The sequence below is a fragment of the Antechinus flavipes genome, chromosome 1 (genome assembly GCF_016432865.1).
Source record: "Antechinus flavipes isolate AdamAnt ecotype Samford, QLD, Australia chromosome 1, AdamAnt_v2, whole genome shotgun sequence".
Lineage (NCBI taxonomy): Eukaryota > Metazoa > Chordata > Mammalia > Dasyuromorphia > Dasyuridae > Antechinus > Antechinus flavipes.
Genome location: NC_067398.1, coordinates 155,766,105 through 155,793,746, shown reverse-complemented (window position 1 = coordinate 155,793,746; position 27,642 = coordinate 155,766,105). Strand labels below are relative to the sequence as shown.

At 35.0% G+C, this 27,642-nt stretch overlaps 1 protein-coding gene across 1 annotated transcript in view; it reads right to left on the bottom strand.

Moving 5' to 3' along the window:
- DMGDH (dimethylglycine dehydrogenase) overlaps positions 1–27,642 on the bottom strand; it is a 95,346-nt gene that overhangs the window by 34,388 nt on the left and 33,316 nt on the right. Inside the window, exons 6-13 of the mRNA XM_051991807.1 lie at positions 23,691–23,939; positions 20,592–20,790; positions 15,532–15,701; positions 14,982–15,135; positions 12,627–12,792; positions 11,326–11,456; positions 7,113–7,330; positions 3,895–4,052 (exon numbers count right to left, since the gene is read on the bottom strand). Coding sequence (XP_051847767.1) covers positions 3,895–4,052; positions 7,113–7,330; positions 11,326–11,456; positions 12,627–12,792; positions 14,982–15,135; positions 15,532–15,701; positions 20,592–20,790; positions 23,691–23,939 — 1,445 coding nt within the window. The remainder of the gene's footprint in view (positions 1–3,894; positions 4,053–7,112; positions 7,331–11,325; positions 11,457–12,626; positions 12,793–14,981; positions 15,136–15,531; positions 15,702–20,591; positions 20,791–23,690; positions 23,940–27,642) is intronic.

The following is a 27,642-nucleotide window of genomic DNA, read 5'->3' as shown; positions in this document are numbered from 1 at the left end:
ATACTATCAAGCTTTTGAGGAGAAAAATATCAAGCTCCATAAAATTGATAAATAACAAAAATTTATCATTTCTTTCAATGATACGTAAAATCTGGATTCACTGCCAAATCAGATCAAGCTATAAATGCTCTGAAAAGATTTGTACACTCAAAGGTTTAGCATCAGTGTCCAGGCAAGAAAGAAAAGATTGATTGCTGTAGTAACGCTAGATGGCTCTCTAATACTACTGGGAAATTTGGAGGTTACTGAGCTTGGGAAGAGAGCTAAAGAGAAGGAAAGGGAGATAAATAGCATAAGCGAATGAGAGAAGAAGGGGTGTGTGTGTGACAGAATAGATTGCAATGAGATTTTGGACAAAAAAAAAAAAATAAGGGTTTGTAATTCAAAAGCATTCTTTGATCGTCAGGCTTTCTCTCTGATTTGAACCAAGATAGTTTTCATCTCTTCCCCTCTCCTTTACTTTTGCTCTGGATTAAACGTTGGGACAGAAAACACTTTTTAAAATGAAGATAGATAGGAGGTTTTTTTGTTCTCCAAAGGTAAAATCAATATGGATGAATATGTCTTTGAAAGTTCATAAGTAAGGCTACCCTGATATTCTATAGTCTAAATGAACATTTTTCTATCTTTTTAAACATTAAAACAAAGACTATTGGTTTTAAACGGGGGGGGGGGGGGAGAGGAGGGAAGGGAGAAGAAAGAAGGGAGAGAAGAAGGAAAGGAGAGAGGGAGGAAGGGAAGAAAAGAGAGAGAGAAGGAAATGGGAAATTAGTGCAGTATCTTTGCCAAGAAAACCCCAGATGGAATCAAGAGGAATATGGACATGAATAAAAATGATTGAACAACTATATATGTGTACACACACACAAACACACACACTTCAAAAACAGTATTGATTAAATTACTTTTAAACTCAATTAGAAGTGGGTAGTGGAGATGATAGGCATCCCTCCTGTCATCCCAACTTGGTGTTTCAGGAGCAACTTTGGAGGTCCATTAAGAGATCTGCTCCTTGAGGGCAGAGACTAATTTTTGTCTTTTTAAAATATCTTCAGTACTTAGCACACTGTTGGCACTTAATATATGATTATTGATTGAATACTTCTTGACTATTGACTGACTGACAAAACCATGAATACCAGAGGGAGAGAGAATGTACTAGAGCCCCAGCAGGACTAGCCCTACCCAAAATTGCAAAGTAGTCAAGATCTATCTCAATGTCAATCTCTTCCAATGATCCAACTTGTCCTTAGTTGACTGTACTAGATGCAATAAGAAGCAGGGTACCTGAATGGGTAGTGTTGGATTTGGCATGAGTAAAGCCAAGGTTCAAATTTCACTTCTGATACTTGCTACTTGTGTGACCTTGGGCAAATCCCACAAAGCCTTTTAACTTTTGTCTCCTCATCAATAAAATAATACCTACATTAGCGGGGTTACTGTAAGCTTCAGTTGAGGGGACAAATGTTGAACACCCTGTTGGCTTTAAAGTATTTGATGTACTTAAAGTACTTGAAATTATCACAATCCCATCTCCCTGAATCTTCCCTTCATGTGTCAACATCCTCTTTTTACCCAACAACTGACCCAGATTTCCATTAAAACTCCCATTTAAGCTCTTATTTCTCTTTAAGGTGATATCATTTTTGTTTGTGTGCTCCAGTATCTAACTCAGTGCCTGAAATATAATAGGTATTTAAAAAATGTTTGTTGAGCAATTGACTTTATCCTTTCAGAGCCTTCTGTGATGATAACTAAACATTCTGACAAACCAATGAGAGAAGACTCAAATCATAGCATCGTAAATGTGGAAAGGTCCCTGAAAGTTATCTGGCCTAAAATTTCTTAGCATGGGCTTCAATTATTTTAATCATTGTTGTTTTATGCTTTCTGTGTCATGACTACATTTGGGAGTCATATAACTAAATGTAGTGGTTATGATTTATTATCAGTAAATGTTTTGTTTACATACCTATATATCCAGGGTCACATTAAGATTTCTGTGGTGAAAAGGAGTCCTAAATGGAAAAAGTTTAAGAAGCCTCAGACTAGTCCAAACTTCTACTCAGGGCAGGGCAGGAATCCTTTCTGAATATCTGACAGATTGTCATTTTGCTTCTGCTTTCACAATTCAGTTCTGAGAAGGTTACTAATTCGCAAAGCTGCTTAGTTTATCTCAGGGAATCTCTGATTAATAGAGATAAATAAAAAGTTGATTTTGGGGGGTATTATAATGCAAAGCCTCATTTATACCTATTAAATTTGACATAGTTTAAGCTCATCATTTCAATTTATTGAGATATTGTAGAACCCTGATTCTGCCATGAAACATGTTAATATCATTCCTAGCTTTTGGTCATTTGCAGATTTACTAAGCATGTCTTCATTAAAGTCATTAAAAAAGCTGTCAGATTGGATGGGGTCAAGAAAAAAATTCTAAGCTTCCAATAGGAGAGACTTCTCTAGAGTCTCAACATTCTTCATTTATGGTCACTGAACCAGTTCAAACTCACCAAACATCCAGCCCGCATTTCACCAACTTCTCCACAAGGATATAATGAGAGACTTTGCTAGATATCTCTTTAAAATCAAAATGCACTATTGTCTATGATATTCCCTGATTGCCATTAAAATAACTTATGAAACAGTAATAGCAACTTATATTTTACAAAGCATTTCCCTAAAAATGAGGTCAGTTAGGCATGACCTATTCTTGATGAACCTGTGCTGACTTGCTGTGTGATCAGCACTCCCTTAGCTAAATGTTCTTAAGCATTCAATATTCTATTATAGAATTTTGCTGGAGTTAATGTGAAGTTCATCAGGCTGTTGGAAAATTTGGATTACATTTGATCACTTCTATCCTTCTAGTAAGAGATATTATTGTATAATGGGTAGAAAACTGGTCTTGAAGTCTAGAAGTTCCTCTAACAGATACTGGCTGTGCAAACTTGGACACCCATTTATTTTTTCAGTGCCCCAGACAACTCTTTATGACCATTAATTAAAGATATCAATCTATGTCCACATATGGAAGCTCTACAGTGGGAATTCTTTATACCTACAAAGTCACAGATCCAGGGTTTTTTTTTTTATTCTGGAATTTCTCTATCTTTACATGATTTTTCAAAAACTACAATCACACCCTCAAGTTCCTTCCAAAATCTAAAATTTCAAGCATCAAATCCTAAAAACCTGGGGTCGTTTGAAGTAGCCTTCACAATCCTTTTTACCTAGCATGAGTCTCAATTCTCTTAATCATTATTGTTTTATGCTTTCTATGTTGAAGACCTTCTCTGAATCAGGACCAATATTAGTGGGTTTTGTCTTCTCTCAGTTATTTGTTAATATTCAGTCACTAGAGGTATTGCTTAAGCCATCCAAAATCCTAGTCAATTCTTTATCAGTGCTTCATTGCACTTTAACTTACTTCATAACTCCAAGAACCAGTACTTTCCTTTTTGGTGAGTACTATACAAACCCCAACTTCCCCATGACTTTAGTAATTAGTGTTGGAAAATTGTGGCCAAAAATTAGCATCCTATAACCAATTGGTAAAGACCTTCTTTGGCTTAATTAAATGGGTTTTTGGACAAAAGACATGCTGTAGTCAGAACTATTCCTGACTTGAAGAGACCTTCTAGAACTTCATTAGCTTAAAATTTAAGAATCTAGGGCCATCCCTATCTCTAATGAAGCATTAAAGAGAGATTTTAAGAGAAAAGAATTATTTTTCTAATTACTAAATTCCTATAATAACTAAGTCATGTCATTTCTAGAACCAGAATCAAGTTTAATGTCAGGTAAAGTTAGTCCTAGTGAGAACATAAATAAAACAACCAAAAAATGAATATTTCATAGTTATGTATATGAAAGATTATTAGAATTTCAGACCTCTGACCCCCAGGCCCTGAAAGCTTTTTCCATTCTTAAGGCATTCATGGCATAAGTTCCAAAATTGTCAATTCCTTCCTCCTGGCCTGCTTCCATGATGGCCCCATAGAGCATAGCAGAGTCTTCTTGTCTGTGGTAGAGTTCCCAGCCCAGCTCACCTGAAATAAACTAACCGTTATCATGCAATCATCATGAAGCAACAAAGGTCACTGATTCTAACATACATTAGCTAGAAATCCATAAAACAAGGGAAGAGAGTCTACTTATGTAATAAACCTATGTTGTTGATTTTCTTAAAAGCGTGTTTTAGACAAATTATAACAAAACCTGATTCCAAAGCATTCTTTTAGCAAGTCATTTTATGCTGTTTGCCTCAGTATTCTCATCTGTAAAACGAGCTGCAGAAGTATGAGGTCACAAAGTTGGATACTACTGAAAAAAGATTCAACAGCAATAACATAGTGATGCCCTTTTCTAACTATAACACAGATAGAGGTGTGATTCTAATCCCTTAAAACTAGTATAATTATCCTTAACTGCTTTTTGTAACATAACAATCTTTGTAACACAGATAGTTATTAAATAGATAAATAGTAGGGTTGTTGTTTTAAGGTAATTTAATTGTTTTCAAAGTTTAGTTCTCTCTGAAACACTGGTATAACAGACTACTGAATTTGGAGTCGGGAAGATCTAGGTTTAAATATTGACTTGGACACTATGTTTCTCTGAGCTCCACTTTCCTGCTCCCTATAAATTGGGGTAATAATACCATTAGTAAATTATCTTCTATAATTGTTGTCAAGCCCAAATGAAATAATGTACAATATAAATGCCAAATATTATCATTAAGACCTTTCTTTAAATTCATTCCCCATCAGAGTTGTGGATTTTCTTAATGCTTTTGTTGCCTCATATCACTATTTTGTGCTCACTTTCTTTCTTCACTGCTTGTGAACAATTTCTACAATGATCAGAGAATTACATTTTCCTACTTGATTGTCCTTCTGATCATTTGTGGATGGGTGGAAAGGGATGAGAACCACCTTAGACGCTAAAATAATATATCTACTTACTATTTCCTGCTATGTAGCCAGTACCTATTTCCCCTAAATTGTCCACATTTTGAAGGAACAAAAGAAATGGGAATTTTGAGGCTGAATAGTCTCAGAGGATTAGAGTACTCTGAGTTTTGAGACATCATGTGGGATAACATGTGATGGAAAGTCTTTAAAAAAAGACAATATTACACATTTCTTTCTATCTAAGGAGATCCTGTAATTCAGAGGATTCAGAGTTTAGAGTTAGCAGAGTTCAAGCAGTGGGTATAGACCTTGTGGGCTGGTTGACAAAAATCCCAAAAGACAGTGAAAGAAGAAGGTATCAGGTTTGGAGTGTCTTCAAAAGAAGATGCTGACTAATTCCCTAGAATAGCAGGCTGATATCTTGGATAGTAGTCTCACATGGTCAGAGTTTAGGACCTGGGAACATTAACTACTAAAACAGGGGGTGAGATGATTTCTCCCTCAATGAACCAATCAATTAATTGACAAGCAATTTTTAAGTGCTCACCATTATGTGGAAAGTATAGAGATGCAAAAGATAAATGCAAAATAGTTCCTGCTCTCAAAAAATATGCATTTTATCCTTCCCCTGGAACTTTAATTGTGGTGATGGTAAGTGGGAAGATACTAGGTATGCTTACCAAAAAAAAATTGTGTTTTCTTTTAAATTTTTTTTATTTATTTAATATTTTCCCCAGTTACATTCAAAACAAATTTTTTACATTTGTTTTTAAGATGTTTGAGTTCTATGTTCTAAAATTTGTATTTTTTGCAGAGAATTAAGTATAAAAAAGGGTGTGGGAATAGAGGGTTGAACATTTGGATCTTATTAGGATAAACTATAGTTCCAAATGTAGGTTTAAACTTGTAATTTCTTTACTACAAAGGGAGTTTAGTTTGGCATTGAAAGAGGAAAAAACAGGGATCAAAGTGAACCCTTTTGCATGCAAAGTTACTTCAACTTTTAACTCAAGTCTTGGAGCATCATCTAATGTCTCACTCAGATATGGCCCATATTCTAGGTTTTGTGGATTTTTGCACAGTCTCACTTTCCTTTTGGATCAAAATAGAGCATAGGCCCCTGTATGCATGGGAAAATCCCTCTTATATAAGGCTAAATAAGGTTTGATGACTAACTGTGCATTTAAATTATCCATGTTTTCTTTGTGCTTTACCATCCTGAATAATTAAGAATTGGTCATACTCTAGCTTTTAATTACACAGTCATAGCAGTGGCACCTGGCAAATCCTTCTATATGAATAACATTGTAAACACATTTAACTGATTTTTTTTCATATACATTGCCTCATTTGATGCTCATTACAACTGATCTGTGAATTGTATAGTACAAATGTTATTAGCCCCATTTAGCAGATAAGGAAACTGAAGCTACTTAAAGACACTAAAGGACTTGCATAGAGTCACACAGCTACCACATAGGCAGCCTGGCCAAGTCCAAGCTTTGATCCATTTTCTCTTCTGTTACACAACATTGTTTTTAGGAGATATTTGAAAGGTTTATATTAAGGATCTTAACCTTGTGTCATGGATTCCTCTGGCATGGATCATTTCTGGTGAAGTCTATGGACTCCTCAAAAAATTTTAAATGAATAAAATATATAAAAAATAAAATCAATTATATTGAATAAAGAGGTCATTTTTAAATTCACCTTCATGAACCCCTTGAAATGTTCATGGACCCCAGTTTAAAAAGTCCAGAGAATAATTCTAGACCACTGGAAAAGGTGTTGGAAGTCATCCCTAGTATCTGAGATGAAGGGACATCCTCATATGTAGAATACACCATTCTTTCCTATGTAACTATAGTCCTACAGCCACATTCCCTCATTCTTCCTTTATCTGTTGAACTAGTGATGATTTATTGGGCCAGGCATCAATAGACACTTATAAAAGACAAAACAGAAGCTGTTTATCAAAAACACTCATGGAAACATTTAAAATTATAATAAAGTTTAGGTGAGAAGAACAGCTGCTTTGGACACCCATCTAAGAGAGATTTATGTATATTCACGTATATGTATTATAATGCTTATTTATACATACATATTTTTGCATAGAAGGATGACAGATATCATTATCCCAAAAAATATTATAAGATTCTAATTAATATGATCAGGTTGGCCCCGAACTCTCACCTGTATAGGATATCCTAATAGCAGTAACAGGAATATTAGAAATTGTTAAAGGCTTAGATTGGAGGAATTTGAATGCATTGTTACTAAGATCAGCAGAGGTCAATTTCTGAAGGACCCTTCTTGCTGATGGTCCTGCTACTCCCAGGACTCCAAGCTCATCTGTAATATTTTCAATCTCAACGTCATATCCACCTTTCACAATTTCTTCTTCAATCCATCTGTATTGTGAAGAGTAAACATTTTGTTAAAAATCTTTTCTGGGCAAAGTATTCCACAATATTATTTTCTGAGGCTTTATTTGGAGATTAAAGCAATTAAATACAGTAAGAACTCTGATCAATGCAATGATCAATCACAATTCCAAAGGACGGATAAACATTTAGGGCTAGGTAGGTGGCGCCATGATGCAGAGCACCAAGTCTGAAGTCAGGAAGACTCATGTTCCTGAATTCGAAGTTGACCTCAGACATGCATTAGTTGTGTGACCCTGGACAAGTCCCTTAACCCTGTTCGCCTCAGTTCCCTCATTTGTCAAATAAGTTGGAGAAGGAAATGGCAAACTACTCCAGTATCTCTGATAAGAAAACACTAAATGGGATCACAAAGTTTAGGACACAATTGAAATGACCAAACAATAACAGCAATTTCCTGACAGAAATGATGGATTCAAAATTTTCAGACACAGCCAATGTGAGAATTTGTTTTGGATGACTATTTCTTAGAAGGGTTTTTTTTTTTTGAGGGGGGGGATAATTTTTTTTCCAGTGGGTGGGGAAGGAATAGATGGGTAGGCAGAAAGAAGGTTGGTAAAAGAGAAAAATATGCTTAGAAATTAAAAAAAAATTAAACAACACAATTTCCCAAAAGATGACATAAACTATTCAAATTCCATAAGCCCTTCTCTCAAAATCAAAGATGGGAAAGTTGAACAGGTCTCGTCACATGCCATCTCAGAATGACTGTCCTCTGCCTGGAGCTCCTTGCACAGCCCTGCCTCACTTAAATCCAATTTACTTGCAAGTCAAGACATTATATTCCTGATGTCACTAGTTCTCTGTGAGAATAAAGGATGAACAATAACAATCTGCCCTGTTGTTCAACTCAAGTTCCAAAGACTTGGAATTGACTGGTATAGTAAACCAGATTTTAGACTTAAAATAAAAGAACTGCATACAGATTTTGGTTCTATCAATGTGTCTTTGAGCAAATTATTTTCTTTATCTGTAAAATGGGGGTAATAATACCAGTAATAAGCATGTTACAAAATTGTTATTAAGATTAACTTCATAGACAGCACTTTATAAAATGCTATATGTGTCAGTGTTATTATTAACCTGGATAATTGATCAGAAATAATAGTCAAATAACTGACATATGACTATAGTTTATTTTTACAAAGTCCTTTACTTAACATATTTCATTTATTGCTTACAATTATGGGTGATAAGTGGGAAGCATCAGTATCCCATTTTACAGATGAGTTTCAGAAAAATAAAGTGACTTGCTCAAGGTGCACAGAACAAATATTAGACCCAGGACTTCAGCCCGGGAGTTGTATTTTAAATGCTATATTTTTTCCATCATATCATAGCTATCTCCTTAAACTGGGCAGATGCCAATGCAGAGAAGTACCACACAAGAGGAAATGTCAAATTGCTCAAATGCAAAATGAGAAATGAAAGGCTATACAAAGCCATTCTTTGCCTGATTTCTTATCTAATCTTAATCATTGAATGGATGTTGCCTTACTCTAACTGATATGGGAGAAAGATCTTAACTTAAAAAGGTCAAGATCTCCCACTGCATCTAGGGCATCATACATTTTGATCTGTATCTTGCCCAGATGGACCCAGATGCTCTGGAGGAGAAAGAGGCAGGTGACCTTGCCCAGCTTTCCCTCACTTAAATCTAATTCATTTGCAAGTCATGGCATCATCTTCCTGATGTCCTAAAGGACAAACTACGATATCACCAACATCACTTCTCTTTTGGGCTCTACGTGATGCAGTGGATAGATCTCTAAGCCTGGAGTCAGTAAAGCATAAGTTCAAATCCAGCTCTAGACATTAGCTGTGTGACCCTGATCAAATCAATTAACCACGTTTGCTTCAATTTTCTCATCTATAAAATGAGTTAGAGAAGTAGCAAATAACTGTAGTCTCTTTGGCAAGAAAACACCAAAAAGGGATCAGGAAGTGTTGGACATCACTGAAAATGACTGAACAACAACAACAATTTCTCTTTAAAGAAATCTACTATACAAAAAGGTGGCTTAGCAGCTGTGGGACACAGTGGGTAGAACATTGGGCCTGAAGGAAAACCTGAATTCAAATCCAATCACCAATATCTTTGCCAAGGAAACTCCAAATAGGGTTGCAAAGAGTCAGATACAACTAAAATGCATAACAATATGCAAAAATTCATGTTCACAAGAAGAATAGATGATAATTATTTAGTCTTAATTATTCTGCCAAAAACTGGAAATGGTTCACTTGAAATGATTTTTTAAACATTGTGTTTTCAAAATGTCAGTCTAAGCCCAAATTTCCAGAAGGCTTCCCCTCTATAAAATGAGACTCCAGTCATTACTTCAAGTCACTGATGCTTCTTGGAATCGAATGCATAATTTCTCTGGCCCTGGTAATAGGGCTATAAAAACTTCAAAGATTTCTAATTTCTATGAGCTTCTATTGAATGCCTCTGTAGAGACTACTTTATTATAATAGCTATTGTGTACTCTGTAGGGTTTTTCAATTCTCTATCATGAGATGTCCCTCTTCACTAATCTATGATAGTCCCCCTGGTCTTAGATATATCTAATCAGAGCACATGATATTATATAGTTTTATAACAGCAAAGCATTCTGGGTAAGGACAAGGCTATATTATCATAATAGATACTGTATGACAATAAAGGTCAGACATCAGATAGAATAAAGGTTTGGCCTTTAGACTGAAAGGCCAAAAATTTAAATTTAGCACTAGATCAAAGGAAAAGCAGCATATAAAGGGAACAGTAAATTAGAATAATAATAACAACAATATCTCATATTTATGTAATACTTTAAACTTCACATAATGTTCTGCATATATTGTCTCCTTTGATTTTCACAACAAATCCTATGAGTAAGGTACAATTATAATCTTCATTTTAAATTTGTTCAGTTATTTTCCAGTCGTGTCCAACTATTCATGATCCCATTTGGGATTTCTTGATGAAGATTCTGGAATAATTTGCCACTTTTTTCTCAGCTCATTTCATAGATGAGGTTTGATGCAAAGTTAACTTACTTGCGCAGGGCCACACAACTAGCAAGTGTCTAAGGCTTATTTTTCCTGATTTTAGGCCCTTAGCTTTGTGTACTGTGGTACCACTCAGATGCTTGCTATCCTCATTTTACAGATGAGTAAACAAATAGTTGATCTGAAACTAATAGACTAGTTAACTCAACCATAACTAACAGTTAGTTTCAGTCTAACAGTTAGATAGGAAAAACTTTGTCTCAGAAGATTTATTTAAATGGTAGAATTCCAAATTACTCTTGGTGACTTCCTCGTTTTAGACTTTACAAAACACTTCTTATACTTAATGTGGTATATCTTTTTATAGAAAAAAAGACTCCCAGATTCAATATTTTTTTTTTTTTGGCTGTTGTCCACCTATCCATTTTTTGGTTTGGTTGCCTTGTGTCCCCACTGCATTGACTGGAACTCCATGGGTTGAAAGAAATGCTTATTGTTTGATTTTTTCTTTTTAAAATAAGTCTATAAGGGATTTTTCAGAAATAAATGTAATGAAGAAGCAAAAAAGATTAATATATTTAAAAATATTTTAAAAAATCAAAATGTTTTAAAAATAAGAAGTACAGAGTAAAGTAATGCTTTCATTCCCTGGTATTTCAAAGGAAAGAAGGAATTCCACTCTTGAAAGCTTATTCCATTTTTTTTTGGTCATTTCAATTATGTTTGACTCTCTGTAGTCCCATTTTGGGTTTTCTTGGCAAAGATATTGGAGTAGTTTTTCCATTTCCTTCTCCAGCTCATTTTACAGGTGAGGAAACTGAAGCAGGCATCATTACGTGACTTCCCCAGAATCACTCAGCTGCTAAGTGTCTGAGGTCAGAAAGATGAGTATTCCTGATTCCAGGCCTAGCATTCAAACTACTTAGCTGCCCCTATTGAGTCCATAGTTATTGGATTAAAATCATACTTGCCTCAGGTCATGAAGCTCTGACCCAGAACCAGTTATCAGTAAGAACTCCCCTGGGGATTGCTGACAGACAGTCAACTCAGCATAAACTCTGCCTTTTGGTGTCAACATGTGACTTATATTTGTAAAACCCACCTGGAACAAAGGAATGTATAATTACTTCTGGGTAAAGGGGGAAAAAACTTTCTGTTTCTTCCTGATATAAAATATAAGCAAATTGTTTAGTTACTGGTGAAAAAGCTTTTACTTTTCTCACTTCTGCTAGATAATATGACTTTAAATTATTATTTTTATGTGTTAAATCTGACTTAAAAAGATTGATTTCAAAATTGTTTTCTTAGGTTATTATTTTTAAATAGTTCACCCTTTTCAGTTAGTCTGCAGTTTTAAAATCCAGATTATTAGTAAGCAATACCATCTTCAAGTTCTTGACAAAATTTCCCCTTGAATATATTGCATGCTCCTTGAGGACAAGAACCAAATAACATTTATTTTTGCATCTTCCCAAGGCCTAATATATTCCATAGAATGGTATATTGCATATAATAGATGTTGAATGAATGAATGAATGAGTAAAATAATGATTAAACAGAGTAGATCATTTAATTAAGACCTTTCATGATCCCAGAAGTATACTCTCCCTTTAAGATAACTCACTGATTATATATAATTTTGAATATATAAAAAAGGGGCAGCTGGATGGCACAGTGGATAGAGCACCAGCTCTGAAGTCAAGAGGACCTGAGTTCAAATCTGATCTCAGATACTTAACAATTCCTAGTTGTCTGACCCTGGATGAGTCACTTAACCCTGATCATCTCAGCCAAAAAAAAAAAAGATTAAAAAAAATATATATATAAAAGAGATAAAACTTATGGTATAAGCTAAAGGGAATTGCTCTTTGTTTCCCTTCTCAAGATCATTGTATATATTAAAATAATTTATTTTCATTGTAATCTATCTTTGGAGGTTGTTACAGTGGCAGAATGCATAAAACACTGGGCCTAGAGTCAGAAAGGCCTGAGTTCAAATCAAATGTTAGACATTTACTAGTTGTATGACCTTGAACAAGTCACTTAATCTTGTGTTCCTCAGTGTCCTCATCTGTAAAATGAACTGGAGAAAGAAATACCCAGCCACTCTAGTATCTTTGCAAGAAAACTCCAAATGGGTTCATAAAGAATCAGACTCAACTGAAATAACTGAACAATAGCAAAAAATTGTCTTTTCAGAAAAGAGAGTAAAAGACTGAAGGATCCAACAGGCCATTACCCCTGAACCTTGTGAACCCATATTTTTATTTACCTTTGGAATGACATTTGCAAAGAGTCGATCCAACAGTTTAAGAGAATCTTTGCCTCTGACTTTAAACTTGCCAAATGGTGTTAGGTCAATCACCCCCACTTTTTGCATAACTTGTTGATACTCTGAGCCCACCGGCTGGAACCAGTTTGTCCTGCGAAAGCTTGGCCTGTAACACAATTTTGAGTGACATAAGACAATCGCCACTACAATTTATAGAATCACAGGACAAAGGAATTTTGACTAAAGCCTGCTTTTTTCTATGCTGCTTAGGTCCTATCCAGGAAAAACTAAAATAAAAACATTCTCTGGGATCATACATCTTAGAGTAGAACACAGAGATGATCTAGATGGATTCGTTTTACAGATTAAAAAGGGGCAACTGGATGGTATACGGTAAAACTTCTTAAATTCTTTCCACTCACGACCCCTTTTTACCTGAAAAAGTTTTACACAACTCCCAAGTCTGTCAGTATACAAAATAACTATACAAATCAAACATTTATTAATAATAAATCATATTTTCATGACCACCTACATTTAGTTATAAGAACCCAAATGGGATCTTAAATCATAGTTTAAGAAAGGGGGGGATAGGTAGGAGGACCTGAGTTCAAATCTAGCCTCAGATACTTACTAACTATATGATCCTAAGACACAACTTCCATTGCCTTCAAAAACTATAACCATAATAACAAAAAAGAAAACTGAGACCAGCTGACTTGCTCATGGTCATCCATGTAGGAATCATCAGAGGCAGAATTTGAATGAAGGTTCTTTAGCTTCTAGGACTAAAGAATTTTTTTTTCCTATTACACAGTTGCTGTATCATCAAATTGCAGCTTGCAAATCATTCATGTGAGATGGACTCTAGTCTCCTTTAAGTTACTCATATGTAACTGTTATCCATGAAGCAGTGAATGGGTAAAGTATTAATTCATTAAACTGGAAATAAATATAGATCATAAGCACTATCTGGACAGAAAGGGGCTCATAGGTTTTAGAGACAAGACAGCTAAGGCCCAAAGTGATGAAGATCATGTGGCTAGTTAGTGACCTGAATGAAAAGGGGTGTCAGCTTCTCAGTAAAGCCCCGCAGTTAGAAAACAAGTTATAGTTTGAGAACTAAAATAAGAGAATGGATCGGGGCTGGTATTTACCTAGAATATTCAGAAACCAAATAAAACAAAATGAAGCTGTTTTACCCTTAGGATGATCCCTTCTGGCAGTGTACACAAACTAAAGTCAGTGAATATTGGGCCACTTTACTTTGTGCTGAGTAGATCACAACTTTATGTAGACATGAAAGCTTTATAAAAACATAACCAAAATAAGGTTAAAGATAAGGCTAATGTACTACTTGATTTGCTATTTTCTTTTTGATTGCAAACTCAGATAAAGCACATATGCATTTGGTAAATTCTTCCCCCTCCCTGTTTGTAGAGTTCTTCCCATGGGGAAACCTCTCCATCATACAAATGATTAATTTTCTTGAGCTTTTGCTTGGGTCACTGAAAGTTTAGGGGAATCTGTGAAACCCTGGGGAAGCCATTTACCTCTATTTACCTCAGTTTCCTGAAAAATGGGGTCAGGAAGAGTTAGAAACAACTAAACAACAATTGAGAATAAGTTTCTAGCCTAGAACATCCTGACTCTTAGGCCAGCCTGCTGTCTACCAGGTACAACTGCCTTTTATCGATAAATATAATTGGGATTGATAAAAATTCGACCATGCTTTATAGCATTTTAGAAGAATAAAATACTTGTTTGAAAGATATACTTTATCTTAACAGAAAGGACTTGGTGGATGGTCTCTCTTGTCATGCTGGAAAAGATTTGCCTTCTGCTCTCCCATGGGGAACCTAACCCAGGAGGCCTCCATGATGTTTATGAATGCACAGCTGCACACCACTGCCTATCTATGGCTGCTTTTCAGTATGGTGCCGTTAGACTAACCCAAAGGCAGTCCTTGGGCAGTCCTCAGTGTTTCATTGGGATTTTGCAATGGAATCAGAGAGGCCCCTGGAGAAGTGCCCTTATTTGGAACAGTATTTCTTGAGTCTTTTGGGTACCAACTAATGCCATTTAAGTCTGGGAATGCCTAGGAAAGCCCAAAGGATTCCTGGGGCCAGACCATAGCTAAGGTTCTAAATCACACTCTTAATCCCACAAAGGTTCAGATAGCAAAGAGTGGAGCTGATACATGCCCAGGAAACAAAATAACATTTGCTACAAGTGGCCCAGAGGAGGGGAGGAAAAGGGGAGAAGGATGGCAGACTAGTTCAACACTGATTTCTTTCCATTTCAAAGCAGACAATTTGTACTATGGTAACAATAACAACGTGACTTGAGTCATACTTATATCCAGGCTCCTGTCCAGGCTTGTAAAACCAATGTGGCTGCTCCCATCCTGCATGGAAACCCATGGAGCACTTAGATTTAAGGATATTGTAAATGCCACTGATTCTTTTAGTAGGTCTCCCAGCAAACCTTTCTTCTTTAGGGTAACCCACTGGAAAGGTGAAAGGACAAAAAAAAAAGTGAACACATATTTAAATATCATCTAGACAGGAATGTAACATATTATTTAAGGTTCCCCAAATATATTTCTTATTTTTAAAAATTCAGAAGCAATGACTATGCATTGCAGGGTTAAATGAAGAAATGCTGAAATTCCTATTTAGCATCATCCCTACACAAAACCATGAATGTACTTTGGATTTTAAGTAAATAAAATTTTGATTTGTTTTTATCAAGTGTGCGAAGAAAACATTATTCAAAATGCTGTCCGTGTTGTGTTTTTGAAAAGATGCACTTTCTAAAGATCTAAACCTTCATGATAAAATCAAATGGGGGTTGTCGCAAACCCTCTTATGGAACCACTGTCTAATGACAAATTAGCCTTTACCAATATTGTTGAATCCATATGACTCCCTCGCTTTGGTCTCTGTATACTGAGTTGTTGTCCATTTTCCATAACGATTGGGATCCAGTTCAATCAGGTCGAAAGGAGGTTCTCCACTAAGGATCCAGTCACTGAGATATTTTCCTACACCACCAGCATGGATAATGCCATATCTTAAAAATAAAGAGATAAACATCCTGATACTAGAACTTCTGTTAGGGTTTTTTCAATAAAGTCAGAAGTGATTTAAAAAAAACACTCAACGTATTTGCTAATATTTTGTGTAGCATCAGTGTGTAAGAGGATCTTTAGAACACAGCATTTTAAAAAAAAACTTCATATTTTCATAAATCTTTTCTTCCAAAAAAAGAATTTTAAAAGATCCAAATTCAACTATCTGTCTCAGAGACACCCAGTCTTTCTCCCCATTTTCAAGAGAGCAGATTGTTCTGGATGCTCCTCTTAGAGGGGGGAAAAAGGAAGATCAAAGTAAGAAACAGAAAACAATGAAAGTTAAACAAGCAGATAATAATGCTGATCTCACCCATCTCCTGAAGCCAAGCTTGATTATAATGAGTCATAGGAGGGAGTGCTAAAGATTTGTGTTGTAGCAAGTAAAAGGTGAAGAAGATTTATGTGTGGTGGGCAGAAAGGAACATTGTTTTCAATTTTTTTCTACCAATTTATCTCTTAGTGAGGAATGAAAACAATAATGTTAGTAATAATTGTTTATATATATATATATATGCTGCTTTGAGATTTACAAAGCACTTTGTACATGTAATCTCACTTGATCCTCAAAACTTTATGAGGGAAATACCATTATAATCTCCATTTTATAAATGAGGAAATAGAGATTAAGAGAGAAGAGGGTTGGCTAATTCTGATCATTATTGACCATAGTAATTAAATATATGTGTATCTAAGTATGCATATATATATGTATATACGTGTCTATATGTAATCATTTATATTATTCAATGGTATTAAGTTAACTTCAAATATGGAGAGATCACCCTGACCCTGAAGATCATACTTTAGATCCATAGAATCTTCTGCTCATAGATTTAGGGTTGGAAGGGATTATAGAGATCATTGAAGTCATTCCTCTTACTTTAGGGATGAGGAAACAGTAAAAAACTTATCCCAGGGTCAACTAGGAAATAAATAACAGAGGCAAGATTTGAACATGGGTCTTTTGAGTTTCCTTTGCTTGAGGTATGGACCCAAGTTGCCTACCTCTCCCATTCAGCTCAGCATTGCTATTTCTATCTTTGTCCCTTTTTAAATGGTATTAAAAATAAGAAAAATTCAAATATAATAAACAGTACCTCCAGACATCTGGAATAAATGTTTATGGATTATCAATCTGGAGAGAAAATATTGTCCTCTTTTTGGACTAGACCTATGGTTTCTTTCCCTGGTGCTGGGAACTCCAGATGAAGGAATTCCTTCTACCAGGACTTGCCCAAAGTCCCATGGCCAGCTTGTGTCGGCGATGGAACTTGAACTGGTCTTTAAAGACCAAGTAAAACCTGGCCACTTTCTTCTTTGTTTCCTGGAATTGAGTGATAAGGACTTCTCCTTTGCTTTTCTTTACACTGAGAAAAGGAATCCTAGAAAGGGGAAGTAGAATCTTTACAGCACAAGTAGCAGGCCACTAGATGGTGCCATAGTGTACAGGTACAGCCTGTAACTCCAGGCTTGGAGTTAGGAAAACTCATCTTCCCGAGTTCAAACCCAGCCTCAGACTCTAACTGTTGGTGGTACCTATTCTCTTCCCCTGTCAGGAAGTAGCCCATGTGGCTATTATCAGATATAACTAATTCTCAGACTGTTCTGGTTATACGGAGTGATTGTGAGGTTGGAATTCTCTTATCAATCTCCACTGTCTATTTCCCAACTTCTGTGCATTCTTTAAACATGCTATGAGATATTGATTAGCATCTAATCTATTGATTAGATCTGGGACCTGGTCTGTCAGGTGTGTTCCATCTGACTTCTTGAACCCTTCCTCTGAGTTCTTACCTTTATTTTCCTGGTTTCCCTGAGAAACTTTCCAAACTAAATTTTCTGTATAAAAGATATCCCTATGATGAAGGTCTTTGCTAAATTCTTTTCAGGGCTAAGCCCATTATGTAGTTTTTTTTCTCTCCCTCTCCGTAGTGCCTTCCCTTAATGGTGTGTTTCTCCTTACTGTAGCTAAGGCAGTCTGTTAAGCTCCTCTCTGAATCTAACCTGCCAGTTAATGGAATACTCAGGCTTCAAGACATATTCCTTTGATGGATTCTTACAAATTCCTTCCTTTGATATTGCTATTGCTCTCAACTCTATTTCATTTTTGTCATTCCTTGTGTCTCTTATTTTGTCTGTAACCTCTTCTAAATAAACTTACCTTTTGGGAAAGAGAATGGCCTTTGTGAACTTGTCACATGTTTATTTTGAACTAGGTATTGCTCCCTGACCTCATCACTGTGACCCTAGGAAAGTCACTTAACCCTATTTGCCTCAGTTTCCACATCTGTAAAATGAGCTGGAGAAGAAACTGGCAAACCACTCCAGTGTCTTTGTAAAAAACATTTGCAAGTAGGATCACAAAGAGCCAGTCACAACTGAAAAACAATTGAATAAGCTTTACTTCTTCCTTAGTTTTATCACAAGGGAGAGTCTAGTGGGCAGAAAAACAGGTGAAGGAGTAGGTGGGAGTAAGTATCTTTGCCAGTTTGTATTTGAAAAACACTTACCTGTACTTGCACCTGCAGCCTCACCAAAGCAGTGGGACTGCCCCTCCCTCTTCCTTTCCTTATACTCCTAGACAGTCTTTTGTGACTTCCTTTCCTCTTCAAGACTTCCTTTATTGTTATTATACCAAACTTGATGGGGAGGGATGATAGGAAATTGGTGGATGATAAAAAAGGGGGGGAGGAGCGGGGGGAAGGAAAGAAGAAGACCCAGTTACTAAAGACTTAGTGGAATTTCTTCATCTTTCAATCAGATATTTTAGGAATAGCAAGGAAGTAAGATGCTGAATATGAAAAGCCAGAAAATATGGACACAGGCTCCATTAGCAGAAGGATTAAAATTAGATACAATGAAATGGAAGAGAATCGGTTATTATGAACCATGATTTGGCAGTAAATATGAATCATGATTAGGTCTGACATCAATATTCACAAAGTTAATGGAGCAAATATTAAAAGCAAAACATCAAGAGGATAATGGACCCATAAGCAAAAAACCACCCTGGGGAATTTAACCAAACAAATCATGTTAGACAAATGAGAATTATAAATTGGTGGCAAAAAGAGAACCTCAGATGGGCTACACAGGAGATCATTAGCATCATAAGTGTCATATCATTTCATGAAAATGTACTTACAGAATTAATTCCAATTGTTTTGTAGAAGGATACTGTGAGACAGGACTATGTAATGGAAGTTGCCGGTAACTAGAGCAAATGAAATCCTTGGATTGTCTAGCCCCATTGGTAAGTGCACTAAGCATTAAATATGTACAAATAATTAAGCAGTGTTAGCTGGGCAGCACAGGTTGCAGAGTCAAGAAGATTGGAATTCAAATCCAGCTTCAGATAATTATCAGCTGTATCACCCTATGAGTCATTTAACTTTCTTTTCCTCACTTCCCTCATCTGTAAAATGAGTGTGATAATGATAGCACTTGCCTCTCAAAGTGGTGATTTTCAAAGTGTAATCCAAAAGGTTTCTGAAACCCTTTCTGAGGTTCTACAAATTAAAAATTAATTTTACTTAATGGCAAATGGTAAATATCTATAAATATAACCTACATAAACAAAAACTCTTTGGTAGATTCTCAATAATTTTTAATAGTAAAAAGGTGCTAAGAACAAAAGTTTAAGAACCATTGATGTAGAGAACTAAAAGGTTAAGCAACTTGTCTGTGATTACACAACTAATATGTGTGAAAAGCAAGACAAACCTGTATCTACTTAACTCCAAGGCTGGCCTTCTCTCTATTAAGTCATATTCCTGAGAAGATTAAAATGATCCTGTATCATTTTTTATTGATCCCATTTACAAGTAATTGAGTTTGTCCTATAACTGATTTAAGCAGTGCTTTGTCTCTGAACTTAATTCAGAGTTTGGCTGGCCTATAATGGATTAAGTTTAAAAATCTAGCTCTCCTCCCTCAAGAAATTTAACTGACCTTGGAAAACATGTAAGAAAGCATTGTTTAGACCTGATATCTTTATGGCACCAAACTATCCTTTAAGGATGTTTGGTTTGCTGTCCAAAAGTCTGAGTCCTTTTTATCTCATGAAACAATAAGCACTTCTTAGTTTAATGAAAGAAGGGATGGAGGGTCATTTCTAGTTCTTATTACCAAACCTCCAATAAATCAAGTTGTTTTCTGTGCCAGTTCTACAATCATTCATATCATCCTCAATCTCATGATGCCATCTACCCTGTTCTATTTTACCCAAAACCTATAAAAGGAGAGCTATTTTTTTTTAAATTTAGAATCTTTGCATTAATGGAAGCAAGTCATGGACCCATTTATTGACAGGTAGCATGGCTCTGCTAATATAAATGTCATCTTTTGCAAACATCTGTCTCAGTTTATTCTTTTGTTAAAATTCAAATGCAACACTACCATCTTGCTTCAACAAAACTCTCTTAAAATGCAATAAAAATAAGATACATGTGATTTATTCTTTTATACTTAAAAACATTTTAATACATTATCTCATTTGATCCTCACAACATAACTATAAGGCAATTGTAACTATTTAACAATGGATAAATTGAGGTTCAGAGAGATGATGACTTGTCAAAACTTAGACACTTAAGTAAGTGATTAAAGTGGAATTTGAATTCTTCTCTTCTTGCCTCTCTAGTGAGCCACACTCTCAACTCTTCTCGACAACACGGGTAACACATATCCCTTTATCAAGAAAAGAAAACTCTTTTTGTCTCCTTTTCATGCCTTCTCCTTGTCTGAGCTTATGTGACAGAAAATCAATAAAAATAATAATTAGGATAAATAAATATAGCAAGATTATTGAATTTTACTGTAATACTTACCCAAAACCGATTGCCACCCAGTAATTTCTAACACCTTGATGTGGTCCCACCATGGGCAGAATGTCTGGAGAATAGGTGATAGGGCCAGAAACAATATTGATGATATCAGCCTTTCTCAAGACTGGAACCATATCCATGGCAGCTTCTACATGTTCCATAATTCTGTCTAAATCAGACTCAAAAAGTTCTTTTCCAAAACCTGAAAACACATTTCATTGTTACTCTGCCACTGATATTTTTAAAAGGAATACAAATTCAATATAAGAGATTATTTGTATTAGAAGACAAGTTATCAATAAAATGATTTCATGTCAACAGATAGTTATCATCACTAAGAATAAGAAAAAGATTCGTTGTGAAAATAAACCTTTTTGAAAATTCCATAATTTTTCTACATATGATTTGTTATACATTTAATCTATTTCCTGACATTCCCAAATGATTTTATTTTAAAATAAGCAATCATTTTCATTGACACCAATTAGGTCTTAACTTAATTCTACCTTCTGTGTAGGGTGGAAGCTGATAAAAGTTCTGAGCTAAATAAACAGCCAAGGTTGGTTAATAACTAGGCTTGATCCAGGGCAACAGACATAAAATGTATTTCCTTTTTTCTGTAAAGAAACGAGGGATTATGTCTATAGAATAAATCGCATGAGAGCTGCTATGTGGATTGATTTTAATTAACTATTTTTCTCTGTTATGAGGGAGGATTCATTTGGGGGAGAGAAATGACTAGAATATAGATTTAAAAATATTATTAAGATGTTGAAGAGATAGAAGCATAAATGTGACAGGAAATATTTTGGTTTTGTTCAATTGTTTCAGTTATGTGCAATTCTTCAAAACCCTATTTGGAGTTTTCTTAGCAAAAATACTGGAGTGATTTGCTATTTGCTTTTCTAGCACATTTTACAGATGAGGAAACTGAGACAAACAGGGTTAAGTGATTTGTTCAGGGTCACATAGCTAGTAAGTATCTAAGGCCATATTTGAACTAAATAAGAGGAATCTTCCTAACCTATGATCCTGATGCACCTGACCTAACAGAAAATATACAATATAATAAAAATTAGAAAACTGGAAGTCAAAGGAATAAAACTAGAATACCTGGGGGAAATCACTTCAAGATCTAGGGTAATGATTTTTCTTATGCAGCAAGATAACTGTATAAATATGTACACATATATTGTATTTAACATATACTTTAACATATTTAACATGTATTGGACTACCTACCATCTAGGGGAGGAGGTGGGGGGAAGGAGGGGAAAAGTTGGAACAGAAGGTTTTGCAAGGGTCAATGTTGAAAAATTACCCAGACATATATCTTGTAAATAAAAAACTATAATAATAATAAAAAAAAAGATCTAGAGTAGTCACAATAATCATCTTCATTCTATTTCTCCTTCACTAATATATATGTGTGTGTATATACATATATATACAAAAATAATGCATGTTATATATGCAATATAGCATATATTATAATTATAATATATCAAATACATAATTATAATATGTTATATATTATATATACATAATAAAATACATATGTATATGTGGAGATATATATATATTACCTGACCTATGATTTCATTATTATATTCTCTGGAGTAGAAACTCCCCTCTTTCAATAAAAATTAACACCTGCTCTGAATTGTATAGTCTGAAAGTTGCCTGGGACATTCAGAGGTCAAATGTCCTGCCAAAAGTCATACAGTCAATGTATGTTTGAGATGGACTCTCTGTAGACTGTACCCTACTATACATACCAGTTGTCTCATATTAGTTGACACATATACATATAAACATACAAAGTCAGTTTTCCTTTCTCTTAGTGTCCCTGATGTATAACTGTTTTTAAAAAATATAAATGAGGAAGTCTAGAAAGCTTTTTCTTAAGAAAGAATGGCATAGAAGAGAGAGTAAAATAGTAGTGTCAAAGGAGAGGAGAATACTAGAGTCTTTTGCCTTCATTCTGCATGGAGAAAATGGCATCAAATGATGATGAGACTCATTTTCATCCTGACTATAATACTATTTGCCAGGTGGCTTTGTACCAATGCAGGCAGCTCTTTGAGGAATAGCTAGAATTCAGAGGCATAGAGAATAAAGTTGGCATCTCCATTCCCAATCTGATTTAATTTGATTGGGATCATTTGGCCAAGACAGGACCTATGAGCCAGAAAAGCCTTCATATTCTATGCTAAATGATTCTGAGGTTTTACAAATATCTTTGGGAGATCATTATTATTAATTTAGAGATTTTTATTTGATTTCCTCTTATAGTTGATAAAATTTATAAAAGTAGGAAAATATAATTAAATTAATAATAAGATTTGACAGTTTGTTGTTTTTGTTTTTCACAAAATGACTAAAGTTGAAATATGTTTAAAATGTTTGCACATGTATAACCTATTGTTTGTTGTCTTAGTTTGGAAGGAGATAAGGGGCAGAAGGAGAAAAAAATTAGAACTCAAAAATCTTACAAAAATGAATGTTGAAAACTATCTTAATATACAATCAGAAAAATAAAATACTATTGAATCAAAAATCCAATGGATCCTTATTCCTCTTTTGTTTCCCTCCCATCCTTTGTTTCACTTTTCATACTCTGAGTAAAATAAAATCTTAGCCTATGTTTCCCTAAGTGAAACCAACTGTCTCAGATATATTTATATATACTTTTTAAAGTGAATGCTATCACCCCAGCTGGCTCTTCTATCACTGTTATCTCCTAAAATGCATTGGTAGTGGCTTTCAAAAGGGAAAGGAGAATGGGACAAGTATGTGGGAATGAGGAGACAAAGAGAGGAAAAATAAGGCCTAAGCAAGGGAAAGGGAAAGGAGGGTTGTGTAGGCTAAGTCTAGTATCAGAGAGGAAACAGCTTGAGCCACCCGGAGTATGTTCAAAGTATTTTGATATGAATTTCTAATCTTGAGTCCAAGTGTACATTTGGGTTCTTTTCAGAAGGGTTAGCTTTTAAGCCTCCTTGCTCCCCAGGTTTATGATTGCCCAATATTCAGGAAATTTTGTGACTTAGAGGAAACTTGAAATCCCTGTGAATGGACAGATATATCACTTAGTAATTTAACCTGGTGGGACGCCATTGGTCACCCAGGAATCTTGGACCTTCATTTTTTCCTGACTTTCATATGGACCAAATAAAAGTCCGTCTCTTTCCTGTCGCAGGTAGTATGATCCTTCCAGGTCTCGAAGAACTGGGAGTTCTCTTTTTAAAGCTTTCACTTCAGGTATAGTTGCTGTGACAACATATTGATGATGAACTGGAATGAGAGGATGTTCTAGTCCAATAAGTTTGCCAACTTCACGAGCCCAAAATCCTAAATGAATAATAAAAATATGATGTTTAATACTTATCTCTTAAAGTAATTTAACTAAAAAAAAGAATATTGAACAAGATTGCTTATGCATATGGCAGAGTATAAAACACTTTTCACTCATTCATAATGGGAAGATAGCCCTAAAATAAGAACAGACCATGGTTTTAGTTTGCAATTCTCTGCTCTCTATTCTTATTGGCTTTGTGAATCAGGGCAGATCACTTACTCTCTCAGATCTTCAACTTTATCTTAAAGGAGAATGGCAAAGTCGATAGGGTGTTGGAATTGAAGCTAGGAAGAACTGGGTTCAAAATCTGTTCTATTACCTCATAACTGTATGACTTTAAGCAAGTCACTCAATCTCATTTTCCTCATGTATAAAATGAGAGAACTCAAGAGCCTTTAAGATTCCTTCCAATTCTAAATCTATGATGATATAAAATGGGGATAGATAAACCTCTTTCTGCACTCTTTATTCAACAAATGTTTATCTAGCTCCTACTATTTGCATGCTGCCATGTGTTCTTAGAGAAAGAATGAAATAAGAAAAGACAAGAAGGTCAGCTCCTGTATATACATGATGTGCCCAATGTTAGTGTTCTGCTATTTCTATGGAAACACCCATTTCATTTGGTGTTTTTTAAGTCCAGAACAAAAATAAATTTAAAATATGATCATGTCATTGATTAAATCTTAGTTACTAAGGCACTTTATTTTAAGAATCCAAAGGATAGTTACTCATAAAGTGTTCAGGATACTAAAAGAGCAGAAAGGCTGCTTATGATGTATTGCAGTGATGAATCCCCAACCAGCAGAGAGTTCTTTAACACTCATATAATACTTCTCATGTGTTATCTCTTTTGAAATTCACAACATCCCTGTGAGAGAACAACTACTTTTCATTGGGGTCAATTGGTTATAGACATTATCTGATACAACCATTGTCAAACACAACTGTTCAATGGATGAATTTTTTTTCTTGTGTGTGAGCTTTTCCCTCCTAATAACTTAGGAAAGTTCATCAAATGACCAAGGAATCCCACTTATTGTTCTGAATTTTATTTTCTCCTCCCAGATCCTATTGCTTAACCCTTTGACCATTTTCTTTTCTCTTTTCTTCTGAATCTGATTCAGGTTCTTGTGTAGTTAGAATACACTGGAAAGAGTACTAGCTCTGGATTCAGATCTATTGGTTTTGAACCCTGGCTCTATTATTTCTTAATATTGACCGCATTTACTCTCATTAGGTCTTAGTTTCCTCATCTAAAAAGAAAAGTAAGTGGGACTAGATGATGAATTCTAGCTAAAATTCACATAAAAGTATATTATATATATTGTTTTCACTTTTTCACTGACATTCACCTCTTTTTGTGCTTGGCACATAATAGGTGCTTAACAAGCATTTATTGATTAGTTGATTGATTGATTTACACCTCCATAGCAGAGCAGTGAAATCGATAACATAGCTGTGATTGTTTCCATTTTTTGGATAAGAAAACTGAGGTTCAAAGGGATTAAATGATTTGTTCATGGTCACATAACTAGTAAGTATCAGAGGCAAGATTCAAATTGAGCTCTTTCCTCATCTCAAGGTCATTTCTCTTTCCATTATTCTGCACTGCTTTTGATATGCTGTAAGATCCCTTTCAATGCTTAATCTTCAGAGACACAGTCTCTGAAATCATAAATCCCAAAATGAGATAAGATACCTCTATATAAGAATAAAATGGAAGGTTCACTATGTAGCTACTCCATGCTATAATCTAGGCTTGTTTGGGCATCCCAGGACCATTACTGTGGCTCTTTGGGTTTTTTTGTTTGTTTGTTTGTTTGTTTTTATTTCTGAATGACAGAGCTATATCATTTACTCTTGATCACTTTCTGTAATAATCATTAAATAATAATTCTTTCATATCACCATAACTAATGAGTTGAATGGAACTTTGTCAACAATTTGGAGTAGCTAGCTCAATTCCTTCCTAGATCAACCACCATCCCCATGAGTCATCTTGAAATTTTCTAATGGTTTATAATCTAGCCAAACCCTTCTATCCATACCACAGATATCTCTATGGACAGTGGAAGCTTTCTCTATTCCTAAACTTCACACATCAGAACTACTCTCCATCCCTACAGCCTTTCCCTCTGATTAGCTGTTTCCTCCCAGAACCAACAATATAAACATATTATCACCCCCAAAACAAACATATCAGAGACAAGGTAATGTTGGTACAGAAAAAAAAAATAACTGAAGAAAAGGGGAAAGATCTTGTAAGGGAAATGACATTGGAGCAAATTTTGAAGGAAACCAGAGATTCTAACATATTTGTAAAGGGAATGCTTTCCAGGAAGAGGAGACAGCCAGTGCAAAATCATGGAGAAAGCAGATGGAACAGAGAGAAACATAAAGGAGGTCAGTGATTAGGAAAACCACTTTTATAGAGAAGTATAACTTATCAGTGAAGAAGGGAGAGGCATGTGAAGCTGAAAGATCATTTAAAAGGCAATGCAATAATCCATGGGAGAAGTGATGATGGACTAAGCCAGGGTGGTGGCTAAGAGGGAAGAAAAGTAGACATTTGGGAGATGTATTTTAGGACTAGGTAAAAAAGATTTGTCAACTGATTGATATGTAGGATGAATGTGAATCAGGAGTCAAGGATAAAACCAGAGTGACTGGGAAACTGGTGTCATCCTTGATAGAAATGGAAAAATTCTGAATAGGGATACATTTAGAGTAAAAGATAGAATGAAAGAATAGAGTGAAAGAAAGAAAAAGTTCTGTTTTGGATATGTGATATGCCTATGAGATACTGAGTTCTAAATATCTAATAGGAGATTGGTAATGTGAGACTTGAATAAGGCTGGTTTCATAGCTTTTGAAGTCACCTACAGAGAAATGATAATTAAAACCATGAGAATTGATGAGATCACCAAAAAAGAGTGTAAAGAGAGAAGATAAGAAAGTTCAGGACAGAGTCTTGGGGTATACCAAAAATTAGGAGACATAGCTTGGACTCAACATAGAAAACTTAGATGGAACAATCAGATAGAAAAAAAGAAAAATCAAAAGAGTTCATTAATATCCAGAGAACTTTAGGGGGCAACCCTATATAGAATCTTATAACAGAATATGAGAGTCATGCAATTATGATTTATTATCAGTAAATTTTGCTATGTATACCCAGGGTCATGTAAAATTTCTCAGATAAAAAAGAATTGTAAGTAGGAAAAGTTTAAAAAGTCCTGTTCTAAAGGGCCATGATGAATGCAGAAGAGAAGAAAAGAAGAGGTAAAGGTCCTTAGCCTTGTCATTTAAGAAATCACAGAGAAGATTTTGTGAGCATGAATGTTGAAAATTATCTATGTATATGTTTTGAAAATAAAAAGCTTAAAAAAATAAATAAATCTAGAATTAAACTAATATCCTAAAACTCACTAATATCACCAATTTTATTGTCTGCAAAAATAGATATCTTTGGAAGGAAAAAATGCATGTATAAGGAATAAATGAATTACTTACTGTTAAAAAAAATCACTGATAGATAACTTTAATGACGGCAATTTCAACAAATGATTCATAGTATAAAGACATCAGCTTAGAGAAGATTTAGAAGAGAGAGTGAGAAGAAAACAAAGTAAAGGCAAATACAATTTTCCCAAATAATTTGACTGAGAAAAGTTTGAGATAGCTTGAAAGCTT